A 15,529-nucleotide genomic window follows, 5' to 3' on the forward strand; every position below is an offset into this window, starting at 1 on the left:
ATTATTTGAGTCACTAGTAAAACTGGATCTCTAATCAGTTCCTTGCTATTCGTAACTAATTATTAGCTATCAACCCCTCGCGGGGCACATCACCCCACGCTATCCGATAGATCGCTCTCACTTTACCACCACCAACTTTTATTTTCGAGGAAACTTCCTTTCTATGTGACTCTCTTGACTGCAGTATATCCTCCGTTCCCATCGGCACCCCCAGTCTCTCAGAATGCCCTCCTCCGAGTGCCATCTCCCGAATGGCCAGACCTTCACCGTCACGCCAGTCTTCGGCGGGGTCAACTTCAGGTCGCATGAGATGAACCTGCACCACTCGGCCTTTCCTCCCGGCTGGACGGTGATTCTGCAGACGAACAAGTCGAAAGAAGAGGGGGGAGCAAGAGCAGGAGCAGGAGTAGGAGGAGAAGGGGGGGAAAGGAAGAAGAACAAAGACGAGAGGCCCGTCGTTGTCGAGGAGAAATCGAACCGCTTCACGCAGCCGACGTTGAACGACGACTCGCTGTACATCTCGTATATCGTGAGCCCGCCGAGCAGCGACTTTCGCCCGCCGCACTCGCCCAGCCGGCAGATCGCCGTCATGCTCTGGGCCACGCTGTGGTGGTACTTCCACGAGCCGGAGCCCGACCTGCATCTCAGCAACGAGCAGTGCGCCCTGACGCCGCCCAGCGGCCGGCCCCAGGGCGCCTGGCGGGTCAAGATCCGCCGCGAGGGCATCTTCCAGGGACGCAACCTGCTGCAGAAGCTCGTGCGAATGGGCCTCATCGCCAACGAGGACTCGTCCGTGGGTCTCGACCCGTTCGAGTCCCGCAACGCCTCCTCCTCCTCCTCCTCCTCCAGCGGGGAGAACCTCTTCGTCAGCCGCCGCGCCTTCTGGCAGCTCGACCCGCGCATCTTCCTCTTCACCCTCTCGCCCAAGGGTGTCTCCCCCTTATCGCCCGCTGCTCTCTCGCCATTTCCCTCGCGCGGCGGTTCCCCAACGCCAGACGATGCCGCCAGCGGTGGCGGCACATCAACCGCCACCATCACCACCAGCAATACACCCACCCTCATCACCGTTCCTGTCGCGGCGTCGAACCCCTTCTTCTCTGCCTCGCATCTGCCTACCTATTTCCCCCCGCCGCCAACACAATACACCTTCACCAACGGCATCCGCCACCCTCTCCGCCCTAAACCGCCTCACCAGGGCGAGGTGTTTTATACCCGCTACATCCCCAGCGTGAACCAGTACCTGTCCTTTCGGGTTCCGTACCTGCCAAAGCACGGCAGAAATTCCGCCAGTGCTAGTAGTAATCTTAATACCTCTTCCTCCCCCCCCCCCTCCTCCTCTGCCTCCTCCGACCTGGAGATCCTCCACCGGTGGATGAACGATCCCCGCGTCTCAGCCGCGTGGGGCGTCCAGGGCCCGCTCCAGACCCAGGAAACGTTTCTGCGCGATAATCTCTCCTCCAAACACAGCTTCCCCGTCTTCGGCTGCTGGGACGGGAAACCCTTTGGCTATTTCGAGATCTACTGGGTCAAAGAGGATCCCCTCGGTTCCCTCCTGAGCGGCAATTCAACCTCCCCGGTCGACAACTACGATCGTGGCATCCACTTGCTCGTCGGCGAGCAGGAATTTCGTGGGCCGCATAGAGTCGCCATCTGGTTATCTGCTCTCGTCCATTACTGCTGGCTCGCTGATCTGAGGACCCAGACCGTCATGCTTGAACCGCGTGTAGACAATGCAAAGTATGTCTCCCCCCACCCCCCAATTCTATACTCTTTTTTACTTTTTATACACCGCTTGATAATTTCTAACATGATAATAAATAGAGTCATCAACTATCTCACTCAAAGTGGCTTCTACAAAGAAGGGGAGGTCAGCTTCCCCCATAAACAGTCGGCCGTCATGAAGATCAAACGCGAGTACTGGGAATCCCCGGCCTTATGAATATTAATACTGGCTTTATATTATCTCATACAATTACTTGAGTACGGCAAAGTAAACTACTAGAGGTAAAATATTTAAAAATCATCATCATAGTACAACGCCATCTACCATACATACATCCCATCGTACCTGATCCAGGGAAATGGCCATCAAAAATCAAAAGATAAAATAAAATCAAAAATCAAAACGCAGGGTAGGGGAAATTAACGCCGTCCATGCAGAGGGAGTGTTAGGAAATGCATTAGAGCACGTGGGGTGGGTGGGTGTATTATCAGAGAGAGACGAGGTGTGGGCAACCGGCATCAAGAAGACGCGCAATGATGCAACACCCTTATTAAAGTTGTAGTAGTTTAAAGTTGTAGTAAACGATTGAGACCAGCTCAAGCGTGTGGGCGGCCAATCCGCCCGCCCATGTATGAGCCTGCAGCCGACGCAAGGAACCTGGCAACGAGGCCTCCACCATGGGTCCCGCCCCCCACCTTCACCTTTTTGCTAGGTTGCTGCTGGAGTTCATGGTGAGAGGCTTTGGCGTCGACATAGCGGTAGTTCATAGTTGAAGAAGGTGCCGGGCTGTGGCTGGAATCTGCTACCAGGACCTCATCCGCGCTTTGGGATGAACAGGTGTAGATGCTGGCCGGGGTGCCTCGAGAGCTAGGTGCCGTGCTGGAGCAGCGGGAGCTCAAAGATGTGTAGGTTTCCGCACGCGACAGGCCAGGCACATCGTTGACCGAGGGAGGCGAGATCGATCGTCCGGACCGCTGTGGAGAGACCCGAAGACGCGGGTGGTAGGGGGTGTAACGTTCCTGGTCGATCATCGCATATGACGAGGTTTGCATGTTTATGCCCGAGGTTCCATGGCCATAACCAAGGCGCCTGGAGCCATGATCGCCTGCCCGTCGACTGTCGATACGGGGTTCTTGTTTCTGACGGCGGAGGCGGCTAGCAAGGAGCTCGGCGGAGGCATGGAGGCGGCGCCTAAAAAGTTAGCAAACAGGGACATAATCGTACGGAAGAAAACCAAAATGATCACGCATGAACCGAAAACCAAGGCGGATAAACCGAGTACATACCATTCACGGTGGTTCTTCAATTCCTCCTCACGTTCCCGCTCCTCGTGCCGACGACGAATCGGGGCCAAAAAGGGCTCAAGTTGTGTCAGGAGGTCATCCTCCGTGACGCGGGTCTCCCAGTCCAGGAGGAAGAGGAACTGCCGCTCCATGAGATTGACCTCGGTCAGAGAAAATCCAAAGCCCTCGTACCCCTTGACAATGGTGTACTTGGCCCAGTGCTTGTTCTTCGGGCTGGAGTCGTTCAGGTTCTTGGCTGCCAGGATGAGAGAGGCCAGGAAGATTCGGTGGACGGTGCAGCGCATGCCCTTGGCCACAGGCGGCAGGCGGGCGCGCAGGCGGGCGAGATACACCAGGGAGGACATGAGGGTCGGAACCTGAACCTGCGAGCGGGTAACCAATGAGGCAATGAACGTTTCCACGGATGGCAAGGGAGGTGTGTTGTCAAACGGGTCCATCGGCGGTGTGCTGGGAGGCGTAGGTTGGCCATGTCGGTTGACCGATGAAGTGGTCACATGCGGTTCGCAGCGGATGACCAAGGAGGCCTGCTGGGCCAGGTAGGAGATCATCTCCCGCGAGACGGGCATTGTGACGAACTCGTTCAGAGCCGCCCGGTTCTGAGCCAGCGTAGAAGAGGTGTCCATGTTGACGACCGCGTAGCCAGAGTCTTGTTGTTGAATCATACTAGAGGCAAATGAAAGAAGTGCAAAGTCGAGAGAGAGAGAAAGCGTGGCGGTCAGATAAATAGTTGGAGAAGAAAAAAATCAGGGAGACAAAGGAAAAAGAAACCCTCTTCTCTTTCAGTGCAGGGTTTTTTTCCCCCTCTTTTCTTTTTCAGTGAATGGTTCGAGCAAGCAGTTTCAGTGAATGCAGTGAGTGGTTGGTGTATTAAGCCTGCAAAACAATGGTCTTTGTTTCAGTGGCTTGTACAGAAGAAGAGTACACAAACAAGATATCTATTGAATACTGCCAGTTGTGAATAGGGTTTTGGCAAAAAAAAAAAAAGAAAAGAAATCAAGTAGTGACTGGATGCGAGGTGATTGCTGCGAGTTCCCGGCCAGCAGGAATAATTGTGGTGATCCCGACTCTTGAAAGAATGCTGTAAGGATAATCGAGGTTGTCGTGTCAACCCAACGAAGAGTGCAACTCTTCGTGATCTTATCGCGATAGGTTCGTCAGGAAGATCTTTGTCTCGGCAAAGTAAAGCGATCTCTCATTTTTTATTATTTAATCGAGTGAAACCTGCCGTGGAATCGGAGATCCGAGAGAGGTGAACTATTGATCGGATCCAGACCAAAGTGAAACAGATCTCCAAGAGAAAATCGAGAAAATTGGGTGTAGGGAGATGGGGACAGACAGTTCAAAAAGAAAAATTAAAACAAAGAGAGAGAGAGAGAGAACACAGTGACGCTGCTGTGCATGTGGATGAACCTCGTGAAGAATTCCAGCGAGACCAGCTGAGCCTATATTATATGTCGATGATAGGTAGGGTTCGGATCTCCCATTCTAGGGCTGGGCGGCTGGTGAAGGAAGCGGTTGCGCTGCAAGGACTGCTACCATCCAGTTGTTGGATGTGGGGAGCCATGACCCCAAAATGGTCTGCGCAGGGGGTGCATACCGAACGGGCGGCCAAAGAGAAGGGACAAAAATACTCGGATCAAGATCGAGTTGGCGTGTCAAACACCCAACCTTTAGCGCGCGACTGGGATCTTCCCAGGGCCCTTGTAAAGAAAAGAACACGACACGCGCGCCGTCTCAACATGGAATGCAGTGCTACTCCGAGGGCGTTTCAAAGAATCCACCATGGCATTTGCCTCGTCACTGTCAACCGCTTTGTCAGGAGTCCAGTCGTCTGAGCATCTGTGTCCGGAATTAACACTACCAGGCAGAGATCTCCAGTGCCAGTATCGGGGGATCTGCACAGCGATAGGTGGAGGAGCCCATCGGGCAGGCGCGTCCTCTCACACGCGAGGAGTGGTAGGACCGTAGGAGTGTGGCTAGAGTCTCAGCTTGGGCAAGCTCCCCACATTCGCGAATCAATCAAACGATCGATGAACCACTTCTTGGGCAAAGCTGGAACGCCGCAGGTCAGTTTGAGATCTATTGACGCCAAGCCAGAGGGGAAGCCATACTCCTGTCAGAGAGTTCCCCTTCTCTCTACCAACACATTCTCCTAGTTATCCTCCTTCGATGGATTGTACCTTGGATAGGGGTTCTTTCCCCCTCTTTCTTTTCTGAAAAATCATCCTTGATGGGATTGTTTCTTTCTCAGAGCGAGAAGAAAAAACACGACGAGACGTCAAGAGAGACCGACAGGGTCAGGCCAGAGTTTAGGGAAGGTGCCGCCCACTGTCCAGTTTAGGAAGCGGCGTTCCAAGGGTGGGTTTATTTTGGGGGAAGGAGCGAGCCATCAACCTCCTATTAAAACAACGTCGAGGATAATCGATCTTTTACTCCGTACAGTATTTATTATTTCCTCCACTAAGCATTGGAGATATTATTAGTTGCCTATCGCAGTTCTTTCTCAATGAACTAATTACAAGCGAATCGACTGGTTTGTTACTCAATGCCAGGTTGATGACTCGACATACCAGCGCGTCTTGTTAGCGTTTCGGTCAACCAATACTGTTTCCACGCCTGTCGCCTGTTCTTTTCTATCCCTATCATGGAATAGAGGGAGCTATAATTATTTCCGATCCCTGATTGACCTTGAGAGGGGTATTATTCATGGATTGAGGAGACGAGGGGCATGTGGCGATTAACACTCCTGTACTGCATAGTCCCTAGATTCATAGGAGAATCGCCGCATTCTTTGTGGTCCATGCTTCATTTGACAGGTCTTCAAGGGCGGGGTATAGATCAGAATCAGGAATCAAAGTCTCCTCCGTCTGTCTATCCTGTCACTCCTGGAAAGGAGATCAATCCAGCGATGGTATGTACCCATCTAAGTACTACCTTGGTTATAGTGGACTAGTTAACTAGGTATGTAGTACCTAAGTTATAGGTGACTTGGCGCCAAAATGAAAAAATCATGTCAAGGATATGGTATGGTCAGACCAGGGCTATGATACGAGGTAAGAATGCTCATTTCCCAACTGTATTTAGTTCTTCATAATTCTTACAATTAAGTTACGGGAGTAAAGGTCTAGCTTCTGACTACCGTTCGAGACGACAGTTGATCCCAGAGTAACCACACCACCACGGCTTGGACTAGAGCCGGCGATTTATCGGAGAACAATACAGGCTCTGCTTGCAGTATTTGTCGGCAGACCTCCTCTGCTTCACTCCTGGTCCTGGCACCACAGTGCTGCTCGCCTATCCGAACGATCACGATATGTCAAGCTGAGGAGGAGACAATAGACATATAGTTCCCCCGCCTTCTACAAATCCTTCCCCTCTCCTTGGAGCCATTCAGAAACTGAAGATGATGCGGAGAAGCAGCCGTGGGCTGCCGATCAGCAGTCTTGCAATACCATCACTGGATAAACCCCGCTCGCTTTGATTCCGGATTGCTAGACGAGCTTTCCGGCAATTAGCATAGCTGCGAAAGCGGGAAGGGTTTGCTTATATATCAAGGAATAGCGAGCGGTCAAGTCTGGTTGCCTCTCCCATTTAACCGTCCGTAATTGACTTAATAAAGGGCTTCAATTTCAGATAGAATGATTCCGTGTCTTTTCAAGTACTTATTCTTCCTGCTGCTCGTTGGTCTCCCCTCATCCGTCTCTGCTGTAACGGTGGAGAGGAGCAAGGGAGGCAGCACTACGAACAGTGCTCCCAGCGGCGCTCCCACAGTGACGGTGAAGAATGGCAGCTATTATGGCCTCTACAACCCACATTATAACCAGGATCTCTTTCTGGGGATGCCGTATACTCAGCCCCCTGTGGGTAACCTTCGCTTCCGACGTCCACAATCATTAAACTCGTCGTGGTCTGGGTTCAAGAACGCCACGGAATACAGTCCGGAGTGCATTGGATATGGCAGCGATACGTGGGTGCTAGGCAATATCATCTCTGAGGATTGTCTCACTGTGAACGTCGTTCGCCCCAGCTACATCCCACCAGATACCCTGCTGCCTGTCATTTTCTGGATCCATGGCGGTGGTTTGGTCGACGGTGGCAGTCGGGACCCTCGGTACAACCAGTCATTCATGGTCCAGCACTCGGTCGAGATGGGCCAGCCGATCATCGGCGTCAGTATCAACTACCGTTTATCCGGTTGGGGTTTCCTCTGGGGAGAAGAGGTATCTGAAGAAGGAGTGGGCAACCTAGGTCTCCGCGACCAGCGTCTGGCCCTCCACTGGGTCCAGGAGAACATTGCAGCCTTTGGCGGCGATCCGTCCAAAGTAACCATCCATGGCGAATCCTCCGGTGCAGGGTCCGTTGGAGTGCACCTGGTCGCCTTTGGTGGTCGCAATGACAGTCTCTTCCGTGCTGCTATTGCAGAATCGGGTGGTCCAACGGCCCAGGCCTACTACGTCAACGCCTCTGCCTGGGAACCCAACTACCAGAACATCACACGGATGGCTAACTGTAGCGATGCAAGCGACACGCTTTCCTGTCTCCGAACCGTCCCGACCGACACGCTCAGCAACATTTTCAACACCTCGGGCGTCAACCCTTCCGCGGGCGTCGTGATTGACGGCGACCTGCTCCCAGAGTCAGCCACGAGACTGACCAAGAACGGCAAGTTTGTCAGAGTTCCCTTCCTGATTGGCACCAACTTCGACGAGGGGACCCAATTCGGCGTGCAAGGGATCAACACGGACGCCGAGTTCATCGCATCGGTCAAATCAAATGCTCCTGGCCTCAACGACTCGGTGCTGAATATCGTCGCCCAGCTGTATCCAGACATCCCTGAAATAGGCATTCCGGCAACCCTGCACGGGCGGCCAGCTAATGACACCCCCTGGGGATACCAGTGGAAACGCGCCGCCGCGTACGGGGGCGACCTATACATGCATACGGGACGCCGCATCTCAACGCGAGCGTGGGCGGAGTACGGCGTGCCCGCGTACTCGTACCACTTCAACGTGCTCGACAACGGCGAGAGCATGTACGAAGGGAGCTCACATTTCATGGAGGTGGCCTTTGTCTTCGACAACATCCATGGGCTCGGCTACAACACCTCTGTAGCGGTGGACCCTTTTGCCAACGAACCCGCGACCTTCGACCAGCTCGCCAGCATGATGTCCGGGGCCTGGATCAGTTTCGTCAACACTCTTGACCCAAACCGCCACTCACTCGGCGTCAACGGCGTCAACCTGCAGGGACTGCAGTGGCCGATCTACACCGTGCCCAACCCTCGCAACATCGTCTTCAACGTCAATGTGACGGGCAACGCCTACATCGAGCCGGATATATACCGTGCCGAGGCCATCCACTATATGGCGGACAACTTTGATACAATCTGGGGAAGGTAAAGAACGTGGTATCACTTTTAATGAAATGATTATTACTTGATTTTTTTTCTACGGTAGTACGAATAATAGTTTAAATCCTCCGTGCACTAGGTTCGATTCAGAATACATACTATTGAGAACCTTGTGGACGACTCTACCTCAAGGTCCTTTGAAACCATCTCTTATGACTCTCTCTCTACTTTGAACGTATTCGCAGTCAATTTTCAAAGTAAAAGAAATTTTTTTTTTTCATTCATCATGGTCTCATGGCTATTCTTTTTCTATCCATGTACACGTTTTGTTTATCATCCCTGGCATCTAAACCAGAAAAACAGCAACACCAGAAACCACAGGGGGGTGATTAGCAGTTTAACCAAATCCACCAGTTTACTGACGATGATCTAAACGTGTACCGATATCGAGAAAATTTAATCAAAAGTGATGGCAGCCTTGATGGCAGACTTGTTGCGCATCGCCTCGAGGCACTCCTCCCACTGCTCGATCTTGAAGACCTTGTTGACGATCCCGTCGACCTTGACCTTGCCAGAGTCGAGGTAGTCGATCGCGGCGGGGAACTTGTACACCTCGGAGAAGGAACCGAGGATGGTGATCTCATCGCCAACTGTTTCTGTTAGTAAATAGAGAGAGAGAGAGAGAGAGAGAGAGGGAGAGAGAAAGAGAAGAGAGATACTGACAGATCTTGCTAGGGGGCCAAGAGACGCGGTCCTTGTTGGCATACACGCCATAAACGACGAGCTTACCGCCGCGACGGACATAGTTGATGGCGTCCTCGAGGATCTTGACGCTGCCAGTGGCCTCAACGACGATGTCGAAGCCATAAGGGTTGTCGGCCTTGATCTTCTGGAACTGGGCACTAGGGTCCTGGCGGGAAAGGGCGATGTACTCGTCACCGGCACCGAGCGACTTGGCCAGGTCCATCTTGAGACCCTCCGGGGCGGCGACGACGACCTTGCAGCCACCATTCTGACGGAGCATCTGGGCAAGGATGAGACCGGTGGGGCCGGCGCCGAACAGGAGGACAGACGAGCCCATCTTGGGGGCGATCTTGTCCAAGCCGTGGGCGGCGCAGGAGGCGGGCTCAAGGAGGGTGGCGTCAACGTCGGAGAGGTTCTTGATCTTGAAAACACGACCGGCCGGGTAGGCACAGTATTCGGCGAAGCCACCGTTCATGGTGACGCCGTGGGCCTCAAAGTGCTCGCACAGCAGCTCCTCGCCCCGACGACAGTAGAAGCACTCGCCGCACAACTCTGAGTTGTCGGCCACGACGCGGTCTCCGATGGTGAAGCCCTTGACCTTGGGGCCCATGGCGGCAACGACACCGACGGTCTCGTGACCTAATCATTCTATTAGCTTCTCCTCCTTTTCAATATCTCTCCGTCTCCAGAAGTTGAATTCATTCATACCAGGGACAAGAGGGAACTATCAGAGACGGTTAGTCGATATGAACACTGTGGAACACCGTGAATAGATGACGACGTACCTTGGCCAGGAACTCTCCCTCGTGGATGTGCAGGTCCGTTCCGCAAACACCGCAGGCCTTGACCTTGATCTATCCAGCAGGTCAACCAGTCAGCCAGACAGGAACGATGACACTCTCTCTTTACTGAAGGGGAACCTACCAGGACGTCGTTCTCACGGAGGGTGGGAAGAGGAATGTCAACGAGGCCATGCACCTCTGGCTTCTCATATCTGAGAGCTTTCATGGTCTTGGGAAGGTTAGCCATTGTGAAGGGAATAAAGGTCTAGATTTTAAGAAGAGCAAGGAGTGTTGAAGGGGGAAGATGATGCTGAAAGAGGAGGGGAATAAAGCTGAGGATGAAGAAGAAGAAGAAGATGAAGAAGAGAAGAGAAAGAAGAAGGGCAAGGGGAGGTGAAAAAGAAAATATAAGAAGGAAGAAAGTGAGAGAAGAGAAGAGGGGGGAGAAGCAGAGCAATTACTGGGTGGGGTCACTGACTTCACATGTCTGGACCAGTTTAAGTGAGAGCAAGTCCTGGCACTCTACTCTCAGCTACTCACCTGTCTGTCTACCTGACATGTCATCTCTCTCTTTCTCACCTCTTCCATCTGGTTCCTGGCTTCCCTTTTTTTTTCCCCCCCCTTCCCAGCTTCCAGCCACTATCCAAGGCAATCCTCTCTATCAGGGATCCATACTGACCTCATAGCTTTACCCAGGTACCCCCACAGGGCTCCGCAATGGTCGAACCGTCAGTCAGTAGCGTACTCGGTACCTGAGAGCTACAAAGGCAGAACTAACCACCAGAAAAAGTGAACCATATGCTTATAACTAATCAAGTAACTCTCACTGTGTTGAATAATCCCTAAAGCTAATCATAATACCTATACAGCTAGATAAGCCAGCTTTCACCGCTTCCTTGCTTCCTCGCTCTCCTCCCCCGCTCGAATAAACAGAAGACGGAAAAAAAGCAACCTTCCAAGATCCCCCCCCCAGCAGGTTCAAGAGACAGCCAACTAACCTACTAAAACCACGCAGAAACTCATTGCGGTCTTATGACCGGTGCTCACCCTCGACCCTGCAGCTTTCCATACGACGAGTCCACTCGCCATGCGTGCCATCCGACGATCCTGACCGCTTGATAAGCGGGGGACACAGACACCCCGCACAGAGATCACTTGGTTACTACCTAAGTAACTAGGTACTATTCAATGTTGGCTTCATCTTGCTCAAGAAAATTACAGGCGAGAGACACTGGTTTACACTCTACATAGCCTACGATGAGATAAAATAGAAAGAGAGAGAGAAAGAGAGAGAGGTTATTAATATTACTTCAACCCGAATCCCTCGCTGTTCACCACTGCCCCCCATAGCATCCGCTCCAGCTTCTCCCGGCTCCCGTAGCGGTACAGGCCCAGTGTGTTGAAGCACGTCCGCGCCGTCGGATATCGCGGCGAGTCCTCCCCAAGACATGCAAGCTTGATCACGAGACTGGTCGCCCCCATCGCGGGGATCCGGTCGCTACCCGTGATGAACGAGAGAATCTTGCGCTGCGCCGCCGGGCTCGCCTCGCCGAAAAACGCCCAGAACCACTGGACCACCGATTGCGACTCCGGCCGAGCATTGCTGCCCCAATTGTCGTACGTAGCGACAGCCCGCAGCGAGGTCACATCCAGAGGCTCGTCCGAGCCGCGCACCAGAAGCTCGATCTCCTCGGGCCGGAAGAGCGACAGCGCGTTGCCGCCACACACTGTGAAGAACCCGCGCTTAAACGGCTCGAATTGCCGCGTCACCGCCGTGTCCAGTAGATAATGTACGTAGAGGTCGACAAACTCGCGTCGGTTGGCGTTGGTGACGGGCCGTTTCTCGCCGCCAGCACAAAGAGGTACCTTGACCCGCTCGCCGTAGCGATCAACCTGCGCCACAAAGTCGTAGCAGAACGTCTCCGAGACGTCTCCTTCAAACTCTAGCAGTCCGCGGAGGCCCTTGGCCAGGGCGGGTCGATACTCCGCCAGGTCGTCCAGACTGCTCTTGAAGGCTGGGCGCGCCGTTGATGTTTGCACTCCGCTATTAGACGGCGGTGCCGCCGCCAAAAGCTTCTTGAACGCAAAGGGCGGTAACGCCACGTCCAGAATGGTGGAGTTGTAGATAGCTAACCCCAGCAGGACACCTACCAGGAAGAACTGCTCTGAATTTTCGAAACAAAAAGGATTGAAGTAGCAGTACCGAGAGTCTTCGTCATAGAGGAAAAGGCCTGCATGTATTAGCACAGGCGATTTTTTTATAGGAAGAGAAAAAAGGGAGAGGAGAGAAGAGCGAACCGTGATGAGGGTCAAACACTTCTCTGACCAGGAGGAGAAACCATTCTTTGCGCAGGCCTCCCGCGTCCACACCTTCTTCACCGATAAACTCAATACGGAGGCCCTTTTTGATATCCTCTTGGCCAGACCCGACAACCTCGCTAACGTTCTGCAGGCTGTCTTCCACTAGGCAGTCCCGTCGAACCTTCAGCACTAGATACTGGCTGATCGCCTTGCGGTTGAGAATGCTTTTGAAGAAAGCCTCTCGGGCCTTGACCTCCATCTGCCGGCGAGCATCGTGCTCCAGGACATGAATCTTGGCCCAAATGCTGAGAAGGAACGGGTACTGGCAAAAGCAGAACTTGGAGGTCTTGGTTTCCCACGCTTCAAAATCAGCCACCAGATCCGAGTAGTCCAGCAACGTGTTGTAAAATGTGCTGATGGGGACAACATGGCCATAACGAGCTGCTTCTTTATTATTGTTGTTGTTGTTGTTATTATTGGGATGATGATGATGAGTACTTTCCGCCGGGTTATCGGGTGGTCTCCGTGAGGCGCTTGCATTGTTCGCCGTGAACAGTAGAGACATCACCCGAGCAGCGGCCCGAATCTGCCAGTCTTCCTCATAGACGACCGGTTTCTCCTTCTTGTCCTTTCCAACTTTGGGGGGGGTTCTGCCATTGATGGCAGCGTGGAGTTCTGCAGGAGTGTTTCCGGTAGCGCTGGAGAAGCTGGGAATCAGAGTATTTTCGTTCCTGGACGACTGTCTCCGCCTCCGGCCATGTTGACGGCTCAACCGGTACGTCACGAAGCCCCCGACGACGTCAACCAGCTTCTCAAATTGACCTACAGACAAACGAGAAAACCATGACACGAGATAGTGGTGACAGTCGTTGGGCATGTTTGACAGCTGACCCAGAATTCGTTTGATGATGCCTGAGTGATTTTTGGGACCGCCGTCCCGGGTGGCAGAGGGCGTCGGGGGCAGCTCCTTGCGAGAGGGCGAAAAGGGTTTTTCACGGGGGGTCGGACGGACGACGTTGTTGTTGTTGGTGGTGGTGGTGTTATTGGGATGGGAAGGTCGTCTTGCTCCCTGTGGCACGGGTCGTAGTGTGAGCTGCGGGCTGGACGAGTAGAGGAGGGGATTCATGAGTAGAATGATGAGGAAGCGCATCTCTTCTGGCTTCTTGAGAGGCTGCCGGGGCCTCTTGAGCAGGTTCTCCGTGGCTTTGAGCAGTGTCCTCTGGACGTGAAGCCGTGCTTCTTGAATCTCTCTATCAATCATAGTAGTGTCAATGGAACGCCACCTGACACATTTTTCGTTATTCAACGTTGGACTTGGTTGCATTGCCGACCACTTCTCGACCCAGGAATCCCCGGCATTGATGATGAGCTGATACCAATGGGCGAGTTCGGCCCAATTGATTCGAGGACTCCGCGAGGTAACAGCACGATGCCCTCGTGGCATCGCTTTCTCCCCCCTGGGATGTGCATGGGCATCGCTCGACTGCGCCCACTCATTCATCCACCATGTGGAATTCTCCGCCACATCACCCAAGAGAAGAAGTTTGGCGTCAGGTTCAAAGACGGGAATTGTATGGGAGGGGGCTGAATCTTCTTGGGATTCATGCTCCAGATTCATTTTAGGGGGGCAGCCGTCGCTGGCCGCACGGGGTAACGGTCGCGCGGTGCTAAAGGAGCCATTGAGGCACTCACAACCCTTGAACGAGGCAATCAGGTAGTCCTCTAGCGCTTGGAACAACCGTTTAGATGGATGCCTGTCCGAATCTCTGGGTTCCGAATCCGTCCCAAATCGAGCAGCGTCGCGAGGCGATCGGTCCTCGTTGGGGGTATTCTCCACATCCAACTTCCGGCGAGCGCCCTCTACATCCCCAGGTTTGACATCCGAGCGACGTCGTGGCGGCGGTTGTGGTGTCAAATAGTTCTGGTCCGTCTCCGTATGGCCATCATCCGATCTTCCTGATGGTAGCCTGGTCGCAGACAGACTCCGGCTGCGCAAGTCCCCTGCTCGTGGCGGCGGTGGCGGCGGTGGCGGCGGCGGCGGCTGCTGCCGCGGGTAAGCCGAGGAAGGATCGAAGAAGTGTGAGTTGGATGGGGAAAGATGGCCATCGCTCGTCACCCCGTAATGCCTCTCGGCCTTCTTTTCGTTGATGGTGAATGGTGAGGCTGCGGCTGACGATCCTAGGCCGTCTAATAGCCGCTGGAGGTATACAGATACGCACTCGTCGATGATGGCCTGAGTGCGAGAGATTGACACAGGGACCGCTTTTCTTCGAACACGGTCGCCGCCTCCTGGTCCCGGATGAGCATGACCAGGGGTGTTGCTGCAGCCGATCTCCTGCGGTGCATCAACGACAGGCTCCAGATCATTGACGGTCAAGCAGTTGGTGCAGCGAAAGACCTTGAGGTTGCGAGGCCACCGCACCGTGGAACTGCACGTCATGCACTTGCCCGTCAGGAAGTCGTCGACAACAGGCGGCTGGCCCCCCGCCCGGGCCTGTCCCTTCCGCGGGCTACTCGCGAGCGGCCCGGAGATGTAGGTCACCTCGTCGTCGTCATCATCATCTGAATCAAGAAAATGATTCTTCAGAACGAGCCGATTATTGCCTCCTCCTACTGCTGCTGCTGCTGCTGCTGTTCCTCCTTCTCCTGCCGCTGCAGCCCTACGCCCTGGTCCCGAGAACGGCGCAGGTGAGGGATGGCTAACGGACCGCGAATGACCTCGACGAGACAGAGGAGAGGCTGCAAAGAGCGAAGGGCTCATTGACGGGGCAGCTCGGCCGGGCGGGACATCGCGAGGGGAAGAACGCAGCGCCGTGCGTTCCAGAGGGGCAGCAGGGGGGATGGTGGTGATGGAGGAGGTGGGCTGGTTGGAATTCGAGGGAGAAGGAATGGACGGCGAGCGGGACGACCACGGCGGCATGTGGCATTCGTAGACACTGTAATGGTGGAAAAAGGGACTTTTAACAACAAAAATAACAGTTGATTGTGTTCTAAAGTCTTCCGTAAAGTAGTTCGAGTACACTGAAAGGCAGTGTTGTCAGTAAAAGAAGCGGAGGGGACGGAAGGCAGGAAGGTAGGCTGACCGCTTCAAAGACAGACAGAATAACCGACAACAAGAAGCAACCTAGGCTTTGGTGACAGAAACAGAGAAACAGAGAAACAGGGAAACAGGGAAACAGGGAAACAGGGCAAGACAGCAAAAGTAGAGCAAGAGCAAGAGCAAGAACGATGATCCAATCGACTCGGATGGCCGCATTAAGCACGACGACGCCTACTGGGCTGAGCTGCCTGGGGCAGTCGCAAACGTGAGTGACATGTTCGCCAA

At 53.7% G+C, this 15,529-nt stretch overlaps 5 protein-coding genes across 5 annotated transcripts; 2 read left to right on the forward strand and 3 right to left on the reverse strand.

Annotated features, from left to right (window-relative positions):
- Positions 1 to 19: 19 nt before the first annotated feature.
- Positions 20 to 2,358, forward strand: ASPZODRAFT_1773713 (hypothetical protein). Its single transcript, XM_022727077.1, has 3 exons — positions 20 to 400; positions 458 to 1,737; positions 1,822 to 2,358. Exons 1-3 carry the CDS (start codon positions 224 to 226, stop codon positions 1,937 to 1,939), a joined length of 1,575 nt encoding a protein of 524 aa, XP_022582273.1. The 5' UTR covers positions 20 to 223; the 3' UTR covers positions 1,940 to 2,358.
- Positions 2,320 to 3,650, reverse strand: ASPZODRAFT_63860 (hypothetical protein; the record flags this gene model as incomplete). The annotated part of the gene is made up of 2 exons (XM_022729188.1): positions 2,320 to 2,914; positions 3,010 to 3,650. 2 exons carry the CDS (start codon positions 3,648 to 3,650, stop codon positions 2,320 to 2,322), a joined length of 1,236 nt encoding a protein of 411 aa, XP_022582274.1.
- Positions 3,651 to 6,665: 3,015 nt separating this feature from the next.
- ASPZODRAFT_151213 (hypothetical protein) lies at positions 6,666 to 8,426 on the forward strand (the record flags this gene model as incomplete). Its single annotated transcript, XM_022725715.1, has 2 exons — positions 6,666 to 6,685; positions 6,764 to 8,426. 2 exons carry the CDS (start codon positions 6,666 to 6,668, stop codon positions 8,424 to 8,426), a joined length of 1,683 nt encoding a protein of 560 aa, XP_022582275.1.
- Positions 8,427 to 8,833: 407 nt separating this feature from the next.
- Positions 8,834 to 10,129, reverse strand: ASPZODRAFT_63142 (hypothetical protein; the record flags this gene model as incomplete). The annotated part of the gene is made up of 5 exons (XM_022729128.1): positions 8,834 to 9,027; positions 9,101 to 9,760; positions 9,830 to 9,845; positions 9,907 to 9,975; positions 10,046 to 10,129. The coding sequence occupies 5 exons, from the start codon at positions 10,127 to 10,129 to the stop codon at positions 8,834 to 8,836; spliced, it is 1,023 nt and encodes a 340-aa protein (XP_022582276.1).
- Positions 10,130 to 10,880: 751 nt separating this feature from the next.
- Positions 10,881 to 15,416, reverse strand: ASPZODRAFT_131333 (hypothetical protein; the record flags this gene model as incomplete). Its single annotated transcript, XM_022722733.1, has 3 exons — positions 15,288 to 15,416; positions 12,202 to 15,225; positions 10,881 to 12,134 (listed from the first exon to the last, which is right to left on the reverse strand). Coding segments are annotated over exons 2-3 (3,844 nt in total), but the record flags the coding sequence as incomplete, so codon positions are not given.
- Between the last annotated feature and the right edge of the window lie 113 nt (positions 15,417 to 15,529).

This window comes from Penicilliopsis zonata (genome assembly GCF_001890105.1).
Source record: "Penicilliopsis zonata CBS 506.65 unplaced genomic scaffold ASPZOscaffold_5, whole genome shotgun sequence".
In the NCBI taxonomy this organism is placed as follows: domain Eukaryota; kingdom Fungi; phylum Ascomycota; class Eurotiomycetes; order Eurotiales; family Aspergillaceae; genus Penicilliopsis; species Penicilliopsis zonata.